The following is an 18477-nucleotide window of genomic DNA, read 5'->3' as shown; positions in this document are numbered from 1 at the left end:
GCTGCCATGTTGGCAAGTGTAGAGGAAAAGTCTAAATATGACACGGCCCTTGAGTCAGTCAAACAGTGGAATTCAAAGATGATGATGGAGCGTAAAATGCGACAGCCGTATCTGGACAACACCACAGGCTTGGCTCAAACTAACTGCCATTTGTGGATTTCAGAGAGAGAGCGAAATCCAGGTATATAGTTACAGATAATTGTCAGGTGTTGGGCTCAACAATAAGGCTATCAATTGCTAGTAGTGAGTTGGAGTAGTTACTAGTAATTAGTATCAATCGGTGACAGTTGTTTGCCAGTGGTGACATGTTATATTTGGCAGGTCTGACATTTAGTAGCAAGTGGTAAAAGTTAGCTCCATGTATCTCTAAGCCTCTGCTCTCTGATCATTAGTGCAACCATATAAGACAAGACTGTCTCAGCTTCACTTTCTATATATCATACATTACTACGGTATATAATATATTACTACGGTATATAATACATTACTATATAATATATTAATATATAATATATTACTATATAATATATTACATTGGCTTGTTTGCACATAATGGTGTAATTTGCTGAATACTGTGGTGAATAAATTCATAGCTGTTAAATCCATATTATATATACAATGTACATATTATGAGTTGAGTAAAACTGACGTAATAGTATTGTTTGGGGAGTTATCGTCTTTTTATATCAATTCGCGGATATCAGCTAGAATTGTTGTATTTCTTTAGTCCTGGCAGGAATCCCGGAATGGTCCGAAACTCTACAATGCAACGAAATATTTGCAATGACTGTTTTAAGAAATTGTGAGCCAAGTTTCTAGAAAAACCCTAGTTTTATGTGAGCTTTTCGCATGGTTTCACTCACATTTATATAGGTGGCCTTTAAAATAACTACCTTGATTGTCGGCAGCACTTTGCGCACGCGTGTTGGATTCAAGAGAGGACCTTCTAGTGGAGCTGAGGCTGTGCTTAACCAACCTTGACATTGCCGACCTGGTAGGTTGGCTATGTGGGATTGGCTCTCCCGGTGTGTGTGAGTAGCGCATCACCGGCCTCTTTGTTGCCGATTCGAATGCCCTAAAAGTGGCAATAATTGATGATGATGCTACAAATCATGATAGTGGGTATTAGTAAAGTATAGCACTCGGTTGTTTGCGGATACAATGTTAAGGTTTATACCACCAACACAGTTTTGACTATGCAAGCTCCAATAGAATTATCTTCCCTTCGCTGGGCATTGCCATAGGTAATCAATGTTTTGGTGCCAAGGATGAGCATTGCCTTTGAAATATTTAGTTGTGCTGTTAAAAGTGATCTCCAATATCCTCTCAAACGAAGACATTGTACAGTGTCTGTCTGATATTACCTGTTAACTGAAAATCTTTACTTTTGTATATACATGGAAATGATTAAGAATTAATTTCACGTCTATAGAAGAAAGCAAGGTCGAACAACTCTAGGATTTATAATTATTAGATGAGTTGGCAGTTGAACAAATGTTAGACGTATCAGGCGCAAGGAAATGCAAGATATTCTGGGTATCACAGGCTAGGAAATGCATGAGATGTTGAATGTTACAGCATTGTAAATGTTTGTCATATGGAGGAACACAGGATGAGAAATGCTTAGGATATTCAGTGAGTTAAAAGGAATCACAGAAGAGATTTTATTAGTTGCTAGGAGAAAAGTTGATCATCACCCGTCTGCGTTTGCTACCTACCGACAAGTTCTGGCAGGTGCTTCCACAGGTGTTTCTGTTCGATGGGTTTTCCTTAAGAGTCATCAGCCAGAAATAAGTGACATATTGCACATTCTAACGCTGTCATTCTCAAAAACTCATGGACTTGATGTTTTACATGACACCTTACTCATCTGTGTTTGGAAGTGTAACATAGTTGAGTGAGCCCCTTCTTCAGCTATATTCCTAATATTACAGTCGAATTGTGATCACCTATGCTAACTAAATTTTCACCAAATAACATGAAATTTCAACAGAGATTTGTCTCGAAGCATAGAACAATTTTCAACATATCAACATATGAAATTTCTCAAGAAATTTAAGTTTTGTAAGTAAAAATAACAAACTTGCATGAGTTGAAAATAAAATATAGAAGTATTTGTAAATCATCAATAGAGTTGATTTAGACTATATCTAGCATAAGTCAGAGTAAAATAATTCTGTTTACAATGCTCGACGGTGAGGCAGCAATAAAAACCTCTTTAACTGCCTATTATTTTACTTTTTAATTTATTTCTTATTTCAAATTTAGAATTATACGTTTTCATTTTTACATAATTGATTTGTTTTAATATTACGTGTTATTGCTTGAAGAGTTGATCGCTGGTTTCGGCTTTGGAACGAATTAAACAAGACACAGTGTAATCATATAAGGATTTTTGCTCCAACATACAACTGTTTTGACATAACAAGCAAATAACTTATGTTTAACTCTCTGTAGTGGTCTACTAGAAGAGCGGATGACGGTGTCTAGTCAATCAGTACTGGAATACGTTGACTTACAGTTTGTATTTGTTGACATGCGCCTGGATTTCTATGAGTGCCTTGCTAGTGACTTGTAGAAGGTTCCATGAAGTCTCGTGCTCGGCATGCTCAATGATCTCTACTAACTGTCGCTTAATACTTGCACTAAAATACAAGTAGAGCCTGAAGGTGTAGCTGTTTAGGGACACGAAGAGTGCCTGGTGGTTTGTTATACCAATGTTTTAAAGGCTGAAGAAAGCAGAGGGGGTGGGGGGGAACTTCTTCATTCTGAAACATGACTATACAGTACACGTAATGCCAAATCACTTCTGCAGTTTCACGATCATGAAGTGAAGGCAAGACAGAATTTTGACTGGTTAAGACCTAACTATGCCTTCAGATACCACCACTAATGACTACTATCAATTAGTTGCTATGTCTGCGACTAATTACTATTAACTGTGACTATTAACTGTGACTATTAACTGTGACTATTAACTGTGACTATTAACTGTGACTATTAACTGTGACTATTAATTGTGACTATTAACTGTGACTATTAACTGTGACTATTAACTGTGACTAACGGCTATTAACTGTGACTAGCTACTATTAGCTGTGACTAGTTACTATTAATGACTCCAGTAACATCCTCTAAGTTGTGATCAAATGAATTCAGTTAGTTATTCTGATTGAATGCTAGCTGCCTGCTGCTTATAACCTTGACATTTATTGCCTCAGGCTCAAAATAAGCCTTAGCAAATATCTTGAGCGATCCTGGAAATATTGTTGTTTTTTGGTCCCAAGTTTTATAAACTATTGAGTGTAATCAATGGTGTGTTACATTTACAATTGCAGTAAGTCATATATACTATAGGTGCTCTAACTAGGTATGCCATTGTAGCTACACACATCTAGTTTTGCTGAGAGAAAGAGAATATAGTTTTGCTGGAGATCGCTGTGGTTTGCTCACATCGAGGCACGATGCAATTTATTACACGATTATTCACAATAGAATGTATGAAATATTATAAAGCTGAACGCTGTCCAACCTCAATCTTTGACTACAACCCATTTCAGCTGGTTCAAATCGCGATTTGTTTGGATTCTGAGACGGTGCTTCTATTACAATTACTGTAAATAATTTTAATTTGTTGAAAAACTAGAAGAAAATTTTTACATTGTTTGACACCATAAACTGTATATTAAGAGAGCATGTAATGTATAGATTACTCTGCATTTCTCATAAATACTCTATTAATAGGCTAGACTGGGGAATGCATCGACATATGAAAATATCTTGTGTTTCATTTTTACAAAAGATGAAACTACCGGTATAATAAAACACTGATACATTGAGCAAAACAAAAGTACAGTTGATATTTCGTACACAATAATGATTGTATGACAGTGAATACTAGATACAGTATAATGAGAGAGAACATTAGCAGGCAACTGAGATTCCTTATTGAGTTACTCATGACTTATCTCAGGTGTGTTGAAGTTCCTAAATATACTTCAGCGTCTGAGTCATTAAAATCTCAAAATTTGTGTTCAAACTCCGATTTTTTTGAGATCTGAGGCATTTGAAAACCAAGGTTTGACTGTATAGTAATACACTAACTATAAATGGTAAGTTATACTCGTGTGTGATAATCACAATGACTTTAGCTGAATGATACTGTTTGTGACGGAATAGATGTAAAATTTAAACGCTGCCATTGCGATACATAGTCAGCATTAAGACATGACTCGTCGTTGTAAACATCGGTTTAAATCGATTTTGTTTTTGCCAATTTTTAGGCAACTGTTTCTCAATAGAGATTTTTCAGTATTTGAATGGGTTCCTTCAATGTCTCTCCGGGGAACATCTAGCAAACATCAAAGATGAGTAGCAGTCTCTCTTACCTGGTCTCTGTAGGAATATCTGACAGCAGTATGTTGAGGTTGCTGTTGATTTCATCTATCAACTCCTTATGGCCCTGGTCCAACATTGTGTTCTCACGTGTTATACTCTTTCTCGCATGCTTATGCCTCTTTACCACTTCCTGACAAGTGTAGACAAGTGTAAACAGGTGTAGACAAGTATATCATACATAGGCATGCCGTTATTGCAACATTTTGTGATTCGGTACACCTGATAACCAACTGGTCCTTTTGTTATTTTTTTTTTTTCAAGTAAGTTGGATTATTATGAAAAACAAGTTATATTTTTGTTAGTCTAAATATTAAAGCAATGCCCTAATTTTGCTCTATTTTGCCTTGTATTACCTATTACATGCAGACACCAGGAACAATATTAGCAGTAGATCTTCAATGTACTATTTAGCAAATGGTAGATCAAGGGATGCAAATCTAAATTAGTTGGTAACATAAGTCGTGAGAAAAAATAATGTGCTTTACTGTTAGAAATTTTAAAATGTTCATATTATAGCTAATAATAGTAGTTTAGTTTCTCAGGAAGTACTGCTAAATAAACATTTTTTAATGTTTTTCTCTTTAGACAGCATGTTGCACCTATTTAGCACCAGTCTGTAATTTGCACCATTTAGACATTTGTTGAAACTTTTTAAAAAAGCGAGTAGCCAGTGAAGTTATCTACACGTTAGTGTAGTTTCTTATGTGAATGTAAAGATGACATAGCGCTGTCTAAACAGGACCCATATCAGCCTGTAGCGGAGAACTTACCTTCCAATGTTGGATGTCAGTGCGGAGGTTCTTCAGCTCTTGCTCGTACCTCTGCTGCAGGGCGATGTCATTCTCAACACCAGCGCATATCGTCTCATAGTGTTTCACCTGTTGGTTAACAGCCCGTGATTAGTCACTCCCTACACAATACCGGCTCTCTAGAGGGTACTCTATTTCACCTCCTTCATTTAACCTTTTGAGAATCTTAAGATCCCACCATCTCCATGAGTTATTCTCCTATGCATTACTTATCTTACTGTTTTAAGAGCTGACTATAGCTATGACTTCATAAGAGAGTAGCTCTTGAGCTTATGAGGAACTCAGGCTAGTAAATTTTGATCAATACTCTCTCAGGTACTTTGTTAACAAACAGGTTATGAACTTAAATTTTCATATGTTTCTGAAGTGCCAGTTAAATAGACAAAATACTTTTACGTAACCTGAGTACAGCTAAGCTCCACATGACTGCTTCTTTTCCATACATTGGCTCTAGTTTTCTGTTCATGTTCTGGGAAGGTGCACCCTAATATAGTCATCTATGACCAGCACTACTTATGACCAATGATGATGTCTTCTTACCGAATGAAATGCACGCCCTCAACAAACCATGCTTACCTCTTTTACCAAGTTCTCCTTCTCTCGTTGCAAGAAAGCAATTGTGTCATCCTTCATTTTGTTGCTCTTTCTTGCCGACAGCAGTTCTTCCCTCAGCTGCTGTATCTGGGCGTATGAGTGTTTACCGAATACCTGCATGCTGCTAAAAACTGGTCATTTAGATGCTAGAAACTGGTCATCTAGAAAAGTCAGCGCTTTGAATAAGAAGGATATTGTGACTGCCTCACCGCTGCTGAGTGTCGTGTTTACCTTGAAAGCGTTCAATGGCCCTAGTGTTATATCAAGTTAGTAGTAATATCGAGTTGAATTCTAAATTGCAAACTGAAACGTAATCTATCGTTGGACTCTACTCAATAGACTATTATGTATCGTGTCACGCAGGACAATTGATATGGCTATTGAAGAACAAGACCAGCTACTTGGTTTATGTGTGAGAGCTCAAGCGCTGACAGCTTTTGTTTACACAAATACATGGTCATTTGACTAGCAATAGAAGTCATAAAGCGGAAAAAACAATAAATGTGAGGCGTTACTTTTCAGCACAAACTTATAGTTGTCTTCTCTTGTCGCATATAGGCGTTATGAAATGACATAATTGCGGTAGTTGCTAAATATATGGTTGTACTTTAGTTAGGTAGATGTCTGAGCATTTTGAATAGCGTGAGAATGTTCCTCGTCATATAGTACTGTAGAAGAGTTATCAATAGAGGTTATTAATATCATATTCATGTGTAAAAACATGTGTACCCTATCATTATTATACCAATAATGTTGTCATAATACTGTTCTCCATCATTTCTTTGAACTTGATTATGTTAAATATTTTGAGTGTACTGCTAAGGATAGAAATCTTTGTGCTTAGACATCATGGAGCGGCTTTCTTTTGTTTGCTCCAAACCTTTTTTGCGCCAGTGATAAACTGTGAGCTCAGACAGTGGTAGGAGAGTGCAACTCTACCAGTACAGCCACGTGAAACATGAAGATCCATGTCAGCAGCAAATGAAACATGTCATTTCACTCGCAGGAAGCAGCTGAATATAGTTGAAAATCTTGCGATTGAAATAGATCAGAAAATCGAGACCAGTTAGAGTTGTCTACTAATGATTGCTAGTAAGGATTCTATTGGAACACTTACGGAAATATGGCCTACATATGTGTTTATACTTGCCAGTGTGACTACGGCAAAATCTATGATTCTTCCAAGATAGTTATCGGACAGACAACTTTGTTTTAAACAAAAAATGTAATTTTTCCTAATATATCTGATCATTCTAGACACTTCAGTCGAACTGTTTTATAATAGAGAAGTTTTTGTTGAACAAAAGAGTTTTACATGGCAATTGTATATATCTTGTTATCAATCACAGAAACAGAATTTTCCAGTTCTAGCTGCACCTAAAATAGTGAAAGCGTTTGCTATAGCGGTAGTGTTTGCTATAGTGGTAGTGTTTGATATAGTGGTAACATTTGATATAGTGGTAACATTTGATATAGTGGTAAAATTTGATATAGTGGTAACATTTGGTATAGTGGTAGCCTTGATATAGTGGTAATGTTTGATATTAATATAACCCTCTTCAAAGCAGTTGATTGTTTCTGAAATCACAAACTCAGAAACACGTCTTGGAATAAATATACTCCCAAGTATGCAAACATTGAATGTACATGTACTTGTATTTCATTAAAATTCAGCTTGCTAAAGTTTTTTTGTTTTACCACTTTGGTTCAACTAGGTCTAGTAAAAGTTGTAAACTGAGGAATTCTTCGTCAAAATGTTTAAACTTCTTTCGCAGGGGTCAAACCTGGTCAGGTGTACTCCTACCCAGCCAGAAGGTGGAAGAAAAAAAAGAGGGTTGCGGTACCTGTAGCAATACCTAATGAGGTGCTCCCTATACAACACGCCCCAGGTCTGACCTCTGAAGAGCTTCTCGCTACGACTTCCCTTGAGCCGGTAGTCACACTTGGCAAGGTAGACTCGGGCAAAGAAAAATGGTAAGTGATGGAAACTGATTTATAGGGTCTGTGTTAACTGTCTAGCTTTCTTGTTTGATGCTACTGAGACAGCATGCTATCAACTAAGAGTGAAATCTACTGCGAAACGAGGAGTGAAAACTTGGACTAAAATAAAGTCTGCGATTTATGACGCTTACAGATTTTCTTTGGGCACCCAAGAGGGGCATTCCATGTCAGAAAAAAATCTTGCACGTATATGCAATTGGGTAGATAATAAACATTAGGTTAGTCGTTCTTATATCCATAAACTTGGAGTTATCCTCTATATACTGCTCTCAGTGATGTGTGGCAGACATGGCAAATACTTTATCAATTATCTCGAGCGATTTCAATGGAACATTTTTTGTATTGACTGAACGCATTTGTTATGAGGCAGGCGATTGGTTACTATATCCTAAAAACATTACAATATTTATAAAGATTTCAGGTCACACTTTTGCTGTTGCATGCTTATTTCTGCTGCCAGTTACTTGACTCAAACATTGTGTAACCCAATAAGGAAACAAACTACGACATAGAAACATTTGTGGGCAACACAGGGAGAATCTGAACAGCCTTAGTGCAAGTAGTAGCGTGTGCACCTTTGTTATACATAACCAAGTAGTCTGCAGTTCCTAAGAAGGGGAGCTGGGCTCATGGTGATCATTAGAAGGTGATGTGTATGTGATCATTAGAAGGTGATGTGTATGTGATCATTAGAAGGTGATATGCATGTGATCATTAGAAGGTGATGTGTATGTGATCATTAGAAGGTGATGTGTATGTGATCATTAGAAGGTGATGCGTATGTGATCATTAGAAGGTGATGTGTATGTGATCATTAGAAGGTGATGTGTATGTGATCATTAGAAGGTGATGTGTATGTGATCATTAGAAGGTGATGTGTATGTGATCATTAGAAGGTGGTGTGTATGTGATCATTAGAAGGTGATGTGTATGTGATCATTAGAAGGTGATGTGTATGTGATCATTAGAAGGTGATGTGTATGTGATCAGTAGTAGGTGATGTGTATGTGATCATTAGAAGGTGATGTGTATGTTATCGTTAGAAGGTGATGTGTATGTGATCATTAGAGGATAACGTGTGTGTGATCATTAGAAGGTGATGTGTATGTGATCATTAGAGGATAACGTGTGTGTGATCATTAGAAGGTGATGTGTAGGTGAGTGCAGGTATCAGCATGGCAGGCTCAAGTGGGGTACAAAATGGTATTAACTGTTTATAAATACACTAAGTGACGATTCCTAGTTAGTATAATGTACATAAAAAGTCATAACAAAAGGTTGAAGTGTTAGTATCAGCAATTCATCTACCTTATGAAGCAGTCTCTTTATCTGCATCCCTGTTTACCTAAATACCTTGTTAAATTCATATACCTACAACTGCAACATATGTAAGTGTAGGTGTCTGTGTATGTCAGTGTACACTGAAGTGTCTTTACTGGGAGCTTTTTTCTAGAAACTATTTATTGTTTTCCTGTAAACATCAGACCTGTTTAGTCAGCAATTCATGAATCTGTCTTTGGTATAATATGTCTATGATATAATATATCTATTATATAATATGTCTATGATATAATATGTCTATTACATCATATGTCTATGATAGAATATGTTTATGTTATAATATGTCTATTCTATCATTTGTCTATGATAGAATATGTCTATTACATCATATGTCTATGATTGAATATGTCTATGTTATAATATGTCTATGATATCATATGTCTATGGTATGACATGTCTATGAGGTCATCTCTATGGTATGTCTATGATATCATGTCTATGGTATGATATGTTGGAGCGGAAAGTACCACCCATATGGGTTAACCGGGGTGAAGAAACAATTTATATATATATATATATATATATATATATATATATATATATATATATAAATTGTTTCTTCACCCCGGTTAACCCATATGGGTGGTACTTTCCGCTCTAACATATCATACCATAAACATGATATCATAGACATGTCATACCATAGACATATGATACCATAAACATGATATCATAGACATATCATACCATAGAGATGACCTCATAGACATGTCATACCATAGACATATGGTATGACTATGAACCATGATACTTGTTACTAGCAAAATATAGCACTCGGTTGTCTCCAGCCACAATGTTAAGGTTTATACCAACAACGCAGTTTTGACTATGCAAGCTCCAATAGAGTTATCTTCTCTTCGTGGGCATTGCCATAGGTAATCAATGCTTTGGTGCCAAGGATGAGCATTGCCTTTGAAATATTTAGTTGTGCTGTTAAAAGTGATCTCCAATATCCTCTCATATGAAGACATTGTGCAGTGTCTGTCTGATATTACCTGTTAACTGAAAATCTTTACTTTTGTATATACATCAAAGTGATTAAGAATTAATTTCACGTCTATAGAAGAAAGCAAGCTCGAACGACTCTAGGATTTATAATTATTAGATGAGTTGGCAGTTGAACAAATGTTAGACGTATCAGGCGCAAGGAAATGCAAAATATTCTGGGTATCCCAGGCTAGGAAATGCATGAGATGTTGAATGTTACAGCGTTGCAAATGTTTGTCATATGGAGGAACACAGGATGAGAAATGCTTAGGATATTCAGTGAGTTAAAAGGAATCACAAAAGAGATTTTATTAGTTGCTAGGAGAAAAGTTGATTATCACCCGTCTGCGTTTGCTACCTACTGACAAGTTCTGGCAGGTGCTTCCACAGGTGTTTCTGTTCGATGGGTTTTCCTTAAGAGTCATCAGCCAGAAATAAGTGACATATAGCACATTCTAACACTGTCATTCTCAAAAACTCATTGGCTTGATGTTTTACATGATGCCTCACTCATCTGTGTTTGGAAGTGTAACGTAGTTGAGTGAGCTTCTTCTTCAGCTATATTCCTAATATTTGAGTCGACTTGTGATCGCCTATGCTAACTAAATTTCCACCAAATCGCATAAAATTTTAACAGACATTTGTCTCGAAGCAAAGAAAAGTTTTCAACATATGAAATTTCTCAAGAAATTTAAGTTTTGTAAGTAAAAATAACAAACTTGCATAAGTTGAAAATAAAATATAAAAGTATTTAAAAATCATCAATAGAGTTGATTTAGACTATATCTAGCATAAGTCAGAGTAAAATAATTCTGTTTATTAGTCTAGCTTATATATACATATATATATAAATATATGTATATATATTTATATATATATATAGGACAGATAGCGCAGTTGGTAAGGTATTGAGACCGTGATCATTAGGTCCTCGGTTCAAACCGCAACAACTGCACTTTTCTGGTGGTCCTTGGACAAGACCCTTGCTTGTATAACGTCTACAACCTCTATGATGAATGCAATAACCAAAGCCATGCCGGCTCGGACGTCGCCCGGTCAAACAAGGTAGCTGCCTGTAGCTGAACCAGGACAAGGCAGTGAAAAATGGGCTACTGGTTCAAAACGGATGAAATGGACTCAGACTGATAACACGGACCTCATGCAGTGCTACTTTATGAGCGAACCTCAACGGGGGGCTATATGGGAAGGATGCGTCAACTGTGGATAAACATGCGCCCTGAATTACCGCTAAGCAACTTGTAGCTCAGAGGAGTAACATAATCAAGCGGCACCTCATATCGGAACTTGAGGTAGATGAAATTAGGGAACAATTCACCCAAGTAACCTCCTCAACCAACGAGGAGTGCATATCATCACACACTGTCACACATACACGATCATGTGTTGACTCACGGGTTGAAGAAGACATGCACTTGGACCTTGACCCAAAGGCGAGAGAGCTTGCGGAAAAGATCATCAACAAGATGTCAGCTGCTAATGATTATGGAAGTAGGGTACCACTACGAAGAGTTAGCAAGGCCATACCTAAGAAGCTGTTAGAAGACATTAACTTGGCACTGGAGTCAATCTCAACTGGATCAATCAGTGAGACTAATGCCTTAATCTACAGTACATCAACTGTCATCTTGGAGGAAATGGATATTAAGCCAATGCCAACAAGGCTTCAAGCCATTCCATCCTGGCAGCTGAGGCTACAAAATAAGATCAAGGACTTGCGCAAGAAAGTTAGTAGGCTCAGTGAGAGATCTAACCACAGTTTGGAGCGTCCAAAAAGGGAAGCCACAATAGAAGCTCTAGAATCTGCCAAACAGCAGCTAGTAGCACTCTCGGCACGACTGAAGCGGTATACCAAAGAGCGGGATAACAAGAGAATGAACAAACTGTTCATCAATAATCCATCTAGAGTGTATTCCCAGTTCAAAGGTGAACTGCAGAGGCCAATGTCTGAGCCTCCCCGATCTAGCACTTCAAAATTCTGGAAGGACATCTGGGAGAAAGAGACTACTCATAACACCACTGCAAATTGGCTGAAGAGGCTTAAAGAGAGCCATCAACACACTGTGGCCCAGCAAGGACTCACCATCAGCAAAGATGACATCAAGTGCAGAGTGTAGCGTATGAAGAACTGGGCAGCACCTGGCCATGACATGATTCAAGCCTTCTGGTTAAAGAAATTGACAACACTTCACACTAGAATGGCTAAGCAGATGGAATGCCTAATAGAACAAGGTGACCATCCAGAATGGCTGACCAAAGGACGAACTGTACTTCTGATAAAAGATCCAAAGCAGGGGCCGATTCCTAAAAACTATCGACCAATAACGTGCTTGCCCACCACCTGGAAACTGCTCTCAGGAATAGTTGCAGACAAACTGGAAGAGCACATGAGTCACTATATGTCAAGTGCTCAGAAAGGAATTGGGCGCAACACCCGAGGAGCTAAACATCAGTTACTGGTGGATCGGACAGTCTGTCAAGACAGCAGGAGAAGGCAAACCAATCTTGCCATGGCTTGGATTGACTACAAAAAGGCCTATGACTCAATTCCCCATAGTTGGATACTTGAGTGCCTTAGTATGTACAATGTTCACCCTGCTCTTGTGGCATTCATCAAGATGTCAATGACCAAATGGAAGACAGAACTGGAGGCTAATGGCAAAAAGCTGGCGAGTGTACAAATTAAGCGAGGCATCTATCAAGGTGACTCCTTATCACCGCTGCTCTTCTGCATATGCCTAAACCCTCTAAGCAATATGCTGGAGGAGACTCAATGTGGGTACCAGTTTAAGAGTGGCACCAAGATAAACCACCTCTTCTACATGGATGACATCAAGCTGTACGCTAACAAAGAAAGGGACATTGATTCGCTAATACACCTCACTCAGGTATACAGCAAGGACATCGGAATGACCTTCGGTATTGAGAAATGTGGAAGGCTAATTCTTAAGAAAGGCCATTCTATGCTCACAGATGGCCTAAGAATGCCAAACGGTACCATCAAAGATATAGAAGAAGGGTACAAGTACTTGGGGATTATGCAAAGCAACATTAACCATGAAGCCGAGGTACGTCACAAAGCCATTACCGAATACAAGAAACGCCTTCGGCAGGTCTTACGGAGCCAGCTCAATGCCAAGAACCAAATCATGGCAATAAATACCTACGCACTGCCAGTAATAAGATATCCAGCAGGCATAGTAAAGTGGACTGAGGAAGCCATCAAAGAAACAGATATAGCAACTCGTAAACTGCTGACCATGCATGGAGCACTCCACCCAAAATCTGATACTACTAGATTGTATCTTGATGGGAAAAATGGCGGTAGGGGACTCAAAAGTGTACAGCAGACAGTGAAAGAGAAGGAGCAAAGCATCAAAGCATATGCAGCCTCCATGGCCATCTCAGATAAGTTGCTAGCTGAATTTCAATCGGCTGCTCTTACAACGGACCTACGCCCTGATGATGAGGAAATTGACTGGCACATGAAACCTCTTCATGGTGCTTACCACCAACAAATATCTAAGGTTGGCGATCTTCACCAGACATATATGTGGCTGAACAAAGGAAACCTATCGGCCAATACAGAGTCACTAATCATGGCAGCCCAGGAGCAAGTGCTCCCAACAAGGCAACTCCAAACGAAAATCTATCACACTAGAGACGATCCTAGATGCAGACTGTGCAAAGATGCACCTGAGACCATCCAACACATCATCAGTGGATCCAAGCAGCTAGCAGGGAACGCATACACTGAGCAGCATAATCATGTCGCAGGTATTGTGTATAGAAGTCTATGTAATGAGTATGGCCTTAATAAACCACAACACTGGTGGGGAGCTCCTGGTAAGGTGAATGAAAATGACCGCGCTAAGATCCTCTGGGACTTCTACATCCAAACTGACAAGCATGTCCTAGCAAACCAACCAGATATAGTGGTGGTAGACAAGGAGAACAAGAGGGCTACTATAATAGATATAGCAGTACCCAATGACTACAATATAGCCAGCAAAGAAAAAGAAAAGGTAGAAAAATATCTCCCTCTTGGAGAAGAAATTGAAAAATGCTGGAATGTAAGAACAACTGTAGTCCCAGTAGTCATTGGGGCACTGGGCGCAATAACACCGGCGCATAAAATGTGGCTTGCCCAAATACCAACAGCAATCAACTCAGGTGAGTTGCAGAAAAGTGCGCTATTGGGAACAGCTAAGATCTTGAGGCGAGTGCTCAATATCCCAGGTCTCTGGTAGGAGACCCGAGTTAGAGCAGAATTTACCACCCATACGGGTATCCGGGGTGAGGAAACAATTTTTTTTATATACACGTCCTTGGTGCTCTCACCAGTAGTGCCTGAACGTGAGTTAGGCAATTTATGCAACTTTTAGATACAAAAATGTATGTGTTAAACCAATTAGCATGGACGTTTGCTTTACATTGTTACAATTTGCACTTCATCAAGTACAACGAGGTATTTTCACTGATATCATGCTCACCTGCCAAGTTTCAAGCCTTCGTTGAAAGCAAATAACCTTGTAGCACCAGTGTAATTGAAGGATTTTATACTGAAAGCTTTTCAAATTGTTTATATGATATCTGGGTTTTTGTTCAATATATGACTCATAGCATGCATGAAACTCAGTATGTAAGTAGCCTAATGATGGGCCCTCCACAAGATATACTTGTACAGTTTCCTTTGCTTACACATAATAATATGATTAATATTAATTGATAAGCAAATAAGTCTTTCAATACACAAAAAAGTTTTATACAGATTTGGTGAGTGTATTTTTGAAATTACTGTTATTGCAAGGTGGTCTTCCAAGCGCATATGTTTGATTTAAGGATCACCGCACCACCCCAGTATGAGGACATCGATGATTTTGAGGACTTTGAAGATGATTATGATGTGGACGGAGATGACAGCGATTTCGAAGACTCGAGCTCAAAACGGAAACGATCCAAGAAAAAAGACACCCCGCCTGCTAGTTCGAAGTCGAGCAGCAAGCGCAGTGGGAAGAGTGAAGAGATAGACAAGACATTTGTGTGTGAATGTGAGTACATTATATCGCAGTTCTATAGCTTGCTCTCTCTAGTGCTGTTTGGAACAGTTAATGTTTCTCATGAGCTCATGTTTCTCTAAGCTCGTCTCTCGCTATAAGCGATAGCGCATCGGTGTTATGCAATAAGCGTTTTGATGGACATTCGCGTGATGCGAATTAATGCGGGTGCTTTGAAAAAGACAATGATTTCTGCACCAGATGTCATATTGCAGCATTTGAAATCGCTCAAGTCGAAATAAGAGAGGATGGAGGGTGTAAAATGTTTAAAATGGTATAGCTTGTGCGGCATTCGCAAGAGCCATCTCCATGCTTTGCAAGTATGAAGTACTCTGTAAGAAATTCCCGGGTAACAAAATCTGTTTGACTTCCGAATTTTTTCTGTTTCCATCTCGCTGATGAGCACACTTGCGGAGTAACCACGTAATTGAAAGACAGTGAGATACATACATGTACCTGCAGATAAAATCATTGGAGTGGCGGATACATACATGTACCTGCAGATAAATTCATTGGAGTGGCGACTGTTTTCTTTCATTAATTAAAATATTGGAGGATTAGAATGAGCATCACACGTTTATTTCCAAGTGTCATACTCTGATTGGACGGCCACTGTCGACCTCCATCTGGTTATTCTCAGCCATGGCTAATTTATAAATCGTAATATTTGTTGATAACTTGTCTATGATACTGATGTATTTGGATAGACACCGAAAACAAGTCCTACATTTTGCTTCTCAGTACAGTACCTGACTAGCTTTTTAAGGGCACTACAGCAATGACTTACTTCTTTGCGTTTCAGCTCTCGCAGTTTCAAAACTTTGTAGGGTAAAAAATTGTTCATTGAAATTAAAGAAAAAAAATTTAAATAGATTTTTCTCAAACTCTGACCCATTAAGATCCGTCCATTAGCATTATTGTGATAGCAGTCATCACGGTTTGCTGTTGTTCTGTTACGTTTTGTGAAGCGTAAAAGTGCAAAGTGCTTGCAACACTTTTCATCATGCCTATTAAACATCGTCGACCCTCAAAATTGTCTGAAGAACTTGAGAAATAGAAGGAAATGCTCACGATTAATGTATAGGTGACATTATTAGTTTTTTAGTTTCAAATTCATTGGTTTTCACTTTTCGTGGGAGGCGCTGGTCGGTCGACCGTACAAAATGAGGAAGTACTCTAAAAGGTATTATAATAGAAAAATGCCATTTTTTCCATTTGGCAAGGAGTATGTTATCACACACTGGTTAAGTGTAACCTCATGCAAATGCTTAACACGACCTACTTCAACTGACTAATTCGATCGGACTAACTCGATTGCACTAATATGGTCGGACTAGCTCGGTCGGACTAACTCGGTCAGACTAACTCGGTCGAACTAACTCGGTCGAACTAACTCGGGAGGACTAACTCAGTCGGACTAACTCGGTCAGACTAACTCGGGCGGACTAACTCGGGAGGACTAACTCAGTTGGATTAACTCGGTTGGTCCAACTCGGTCACACTAACTCGATCAGGCTAACTTGGTCATACTGTCAAAGACAGTTTTGTGTCATGTTAAAATCACAGCATTCAGGGTACAGTCAAACATCTACGTCGGATCAAGACAGCATATGAATTGTACAACATACAATATATAATTTCAGCAAATAATGCTTGACCTATCACTCAGAGTGATTTTCAATACGTCATGCTCAGGGCTTTTCAAAGTATTTGTATGATAGTAACAACTATCCCCTTCAATTGCAGACTATGTAATTCATCATATATGTGTATGTAGCACATGCTTGCAAAATTTGACTCTTTCCATATTTTAGTGCATCTAAAATTGTAGATTTTGCATTTGCCCATTCATATAATGTTTGAATATATTTGAAAATAAAAAAAACCTCAGCAAATATTTAACTTTGCTGGCTTTGGAGTTATTGTATTAATAATATGACACTGTATAGACTTCAACTCAGAACGGATTAACCCTCTTGCTGGCATACTCTAAGGCCTAAGCCATAACTCTTACTAGACTGTTATCAGAAGTTGGGTTCTGGCAGTTTTATCAAGCGTTGATTTGTTTTTATGAATAGCAAACCAATAACTGTTTCAAATTGCTTAAAACCTATGTTACAGTTTTCCAAACTTTATAATGTTTTAAGGACATTAGAATTTGACAATCAAAGATGAACTTGCACAAGATTGTAGAGGATTTTATTATAAAGTGTCGGTATTTTTCTATCATTTGCGATACTTTTTTATATTTGAGGCGATCTGATTGCCAGGATGTTTCAAAATGTTGTGAAAGTTCACATTTAAGAGCAAGTGTTTGTCAGCATCAGGTTATACAACATGACATCACGCAATACGTATTTAGGCACCAAACCTTGTTCTCTTATGACATGTTCATTATATATATATAGTACTTTATTGGCAATAATTTAATTTCAAAAATGGAAATGTTTTTCAAGTTAGGCCATACAACAATAGTAAAACAAAAACAAAAAGGAAAAAAAATCAATAATTAGCCATTAAAATTGAATAAATAGTCTGACAAATAGTGTTTAAAATGCCTTTCTCTGTTAAGAGAACAGATATTAGGTGGAAAATTGTTAAAGCAGGTGGCAATGATATTTTCGAAATAAGTGTCAGTGATTGTATGCAATTTGTTTCTGTCAGTTAGTTGAAAGTTATAGTACCATAACCTTTTACAGTGTGCCCTGCCAAGTACAAAACCAGAAGTGGACTGGACCAGCACATCACCAGTACCCATGGCTTCAGCAAAGAGGCTCAGATGTCTGAGGTGCCAGCCCTGGAGCGGATGTTGGAGCCCGGGGTGCCAGCCGTCGTGCCCCAAGTAGCGCCAAAAGAGAAAGTAAAGAACCCTGTATGTTGATGTTGCTGTAGTTAGAGACTGCATGTCTATGGGAAGAGGGGAGCTTGGAGTCATCCCTGTTGCCGGTCCTCGAGGGTGGTCTAGGATAGCTAATTGTATGAGGGTAGACTTTCTCATCTCTGCCCAAACCCTTAACTTCTCTGTTCAACCCGTGAGCCATATTCATAGCTATCATTATAACATCATTAAGAAGAAGGCTGGGGAATGGTGACTAACGGATACATGGTCAGGCTATTAACTAAAAATAGCTCTGCGTAATGAAAGCCAATGTTAAATTTTAAGCAAGCTTTTAGTTAGCAGACTTATTATTTGAATGAATAGGTGTCGATTTTTCGATCACAATTGCATAACACCATCAGCTTCACGCTTTATTTTGGTTACTGAAAGTTTG

The 18477-nt window shown here is 38.2% G+C and overlaps 2 protein-coding genes across 3 annotated transcripts in view; one reads left to right on the top strand and one right to left on the bottom strand.

The window, feature by feature from the left end:
* The window catches only part of LOC137389892 (zinc finger protein DPF3-like), a 30230-nt gene continuing 11753 nt past the window's right edge, over nucleotides 1-18477 (top strand). Inside the window, exons 1-4 of one of the 2 annotated variants that reach the window (XM_068076048.1) lie at nucleotides 1-181; nucleotides 7577-7775; nucleotides 14991-15199; nucleotides 17905-18065. In XM_068076048.1, the coding sequence (XP_067932149.1) occupies nucleotides 7-181; nucleotides 7577-7775; nucleotides 14991-15199; nucleotides 17905-18065 (744 nt within the window). In that variant the 5' untranslated portion in view covers nucleotides 1-6. Of the gene's footprint in view, nucleotides 182-7576; nucleotides 7776-14990; nucleotides 15200-17904; nucleotides 18078-18477 lie in introns of both variants that reach the window. The other variant, XM_068076047.1, reaches the window with a different exon arrangement.
* LOC137389893 (uncharacterized) lies at nucleotides 515-5965 on the bottom strand. Its single transcript, XM_068076049.1, has 6 exons — nucleotides 5784-5965; nucleotides 5169-5276; nucleotides 4389-4528; nucleotides 2520-2645; nucleotides 894-1075; nucleotides 515-759 (listed from the first exon to the last, which is right to left on the bottom strand). Exons 1-6 carry the CDS (start codon nucleotides 5919-5921, stop codon nucleotides 701-703), a joined length of 753 nt encoding a protein of 250 aa, XP_067932150.1. The 5' UTR covers nucleotides 5922-5965; the 3' UTR covers nucleotides 515-700.

This window comes from Watersipora subatra, chromosome 3 (assembly GCF_963576615.1).
Source record: "Watersipora subatra chromosome 3, tzWatSuba1.1, whole genome shotgun sequence".
Classification (NCBI taxonomy): Eukaryota; Metazoa; Bryozoa; class Gymnolaemata; order Cheilostomatida; family Watersiporidae; genus Watersipora; species Watersipora subatra.
Note: the sequence above shows the minus strand (reverse complement) of the source record. Positions and strands in the feature narration are given on the sequence as shown.

Excerpts from the sequence above, each read along its gene's own strand:
- LOC137389893 (XM_068076049.1), bottom strand. The coding sequence starts at position 5,921 with ATGCAGGTATTCGGTAAACACTCATACGCCCAGATACAGCAGCTGAGG. Across the intron at positions 2,646-4,388 it reads GATATTCCTACAGAGACCAG|TGCAAGTATTAAGCGACAGT; the intron begins GTAAGAGAGACT and ends CTTGTATTTTAG. Across the intron at positions 760-893 it reads AAGTGCTGCCGACAATCAAG|AGTTTCGGACCATTCCGGGA; the intron begins GTAGTTATTTTA and ends GTTGCATTGTAG.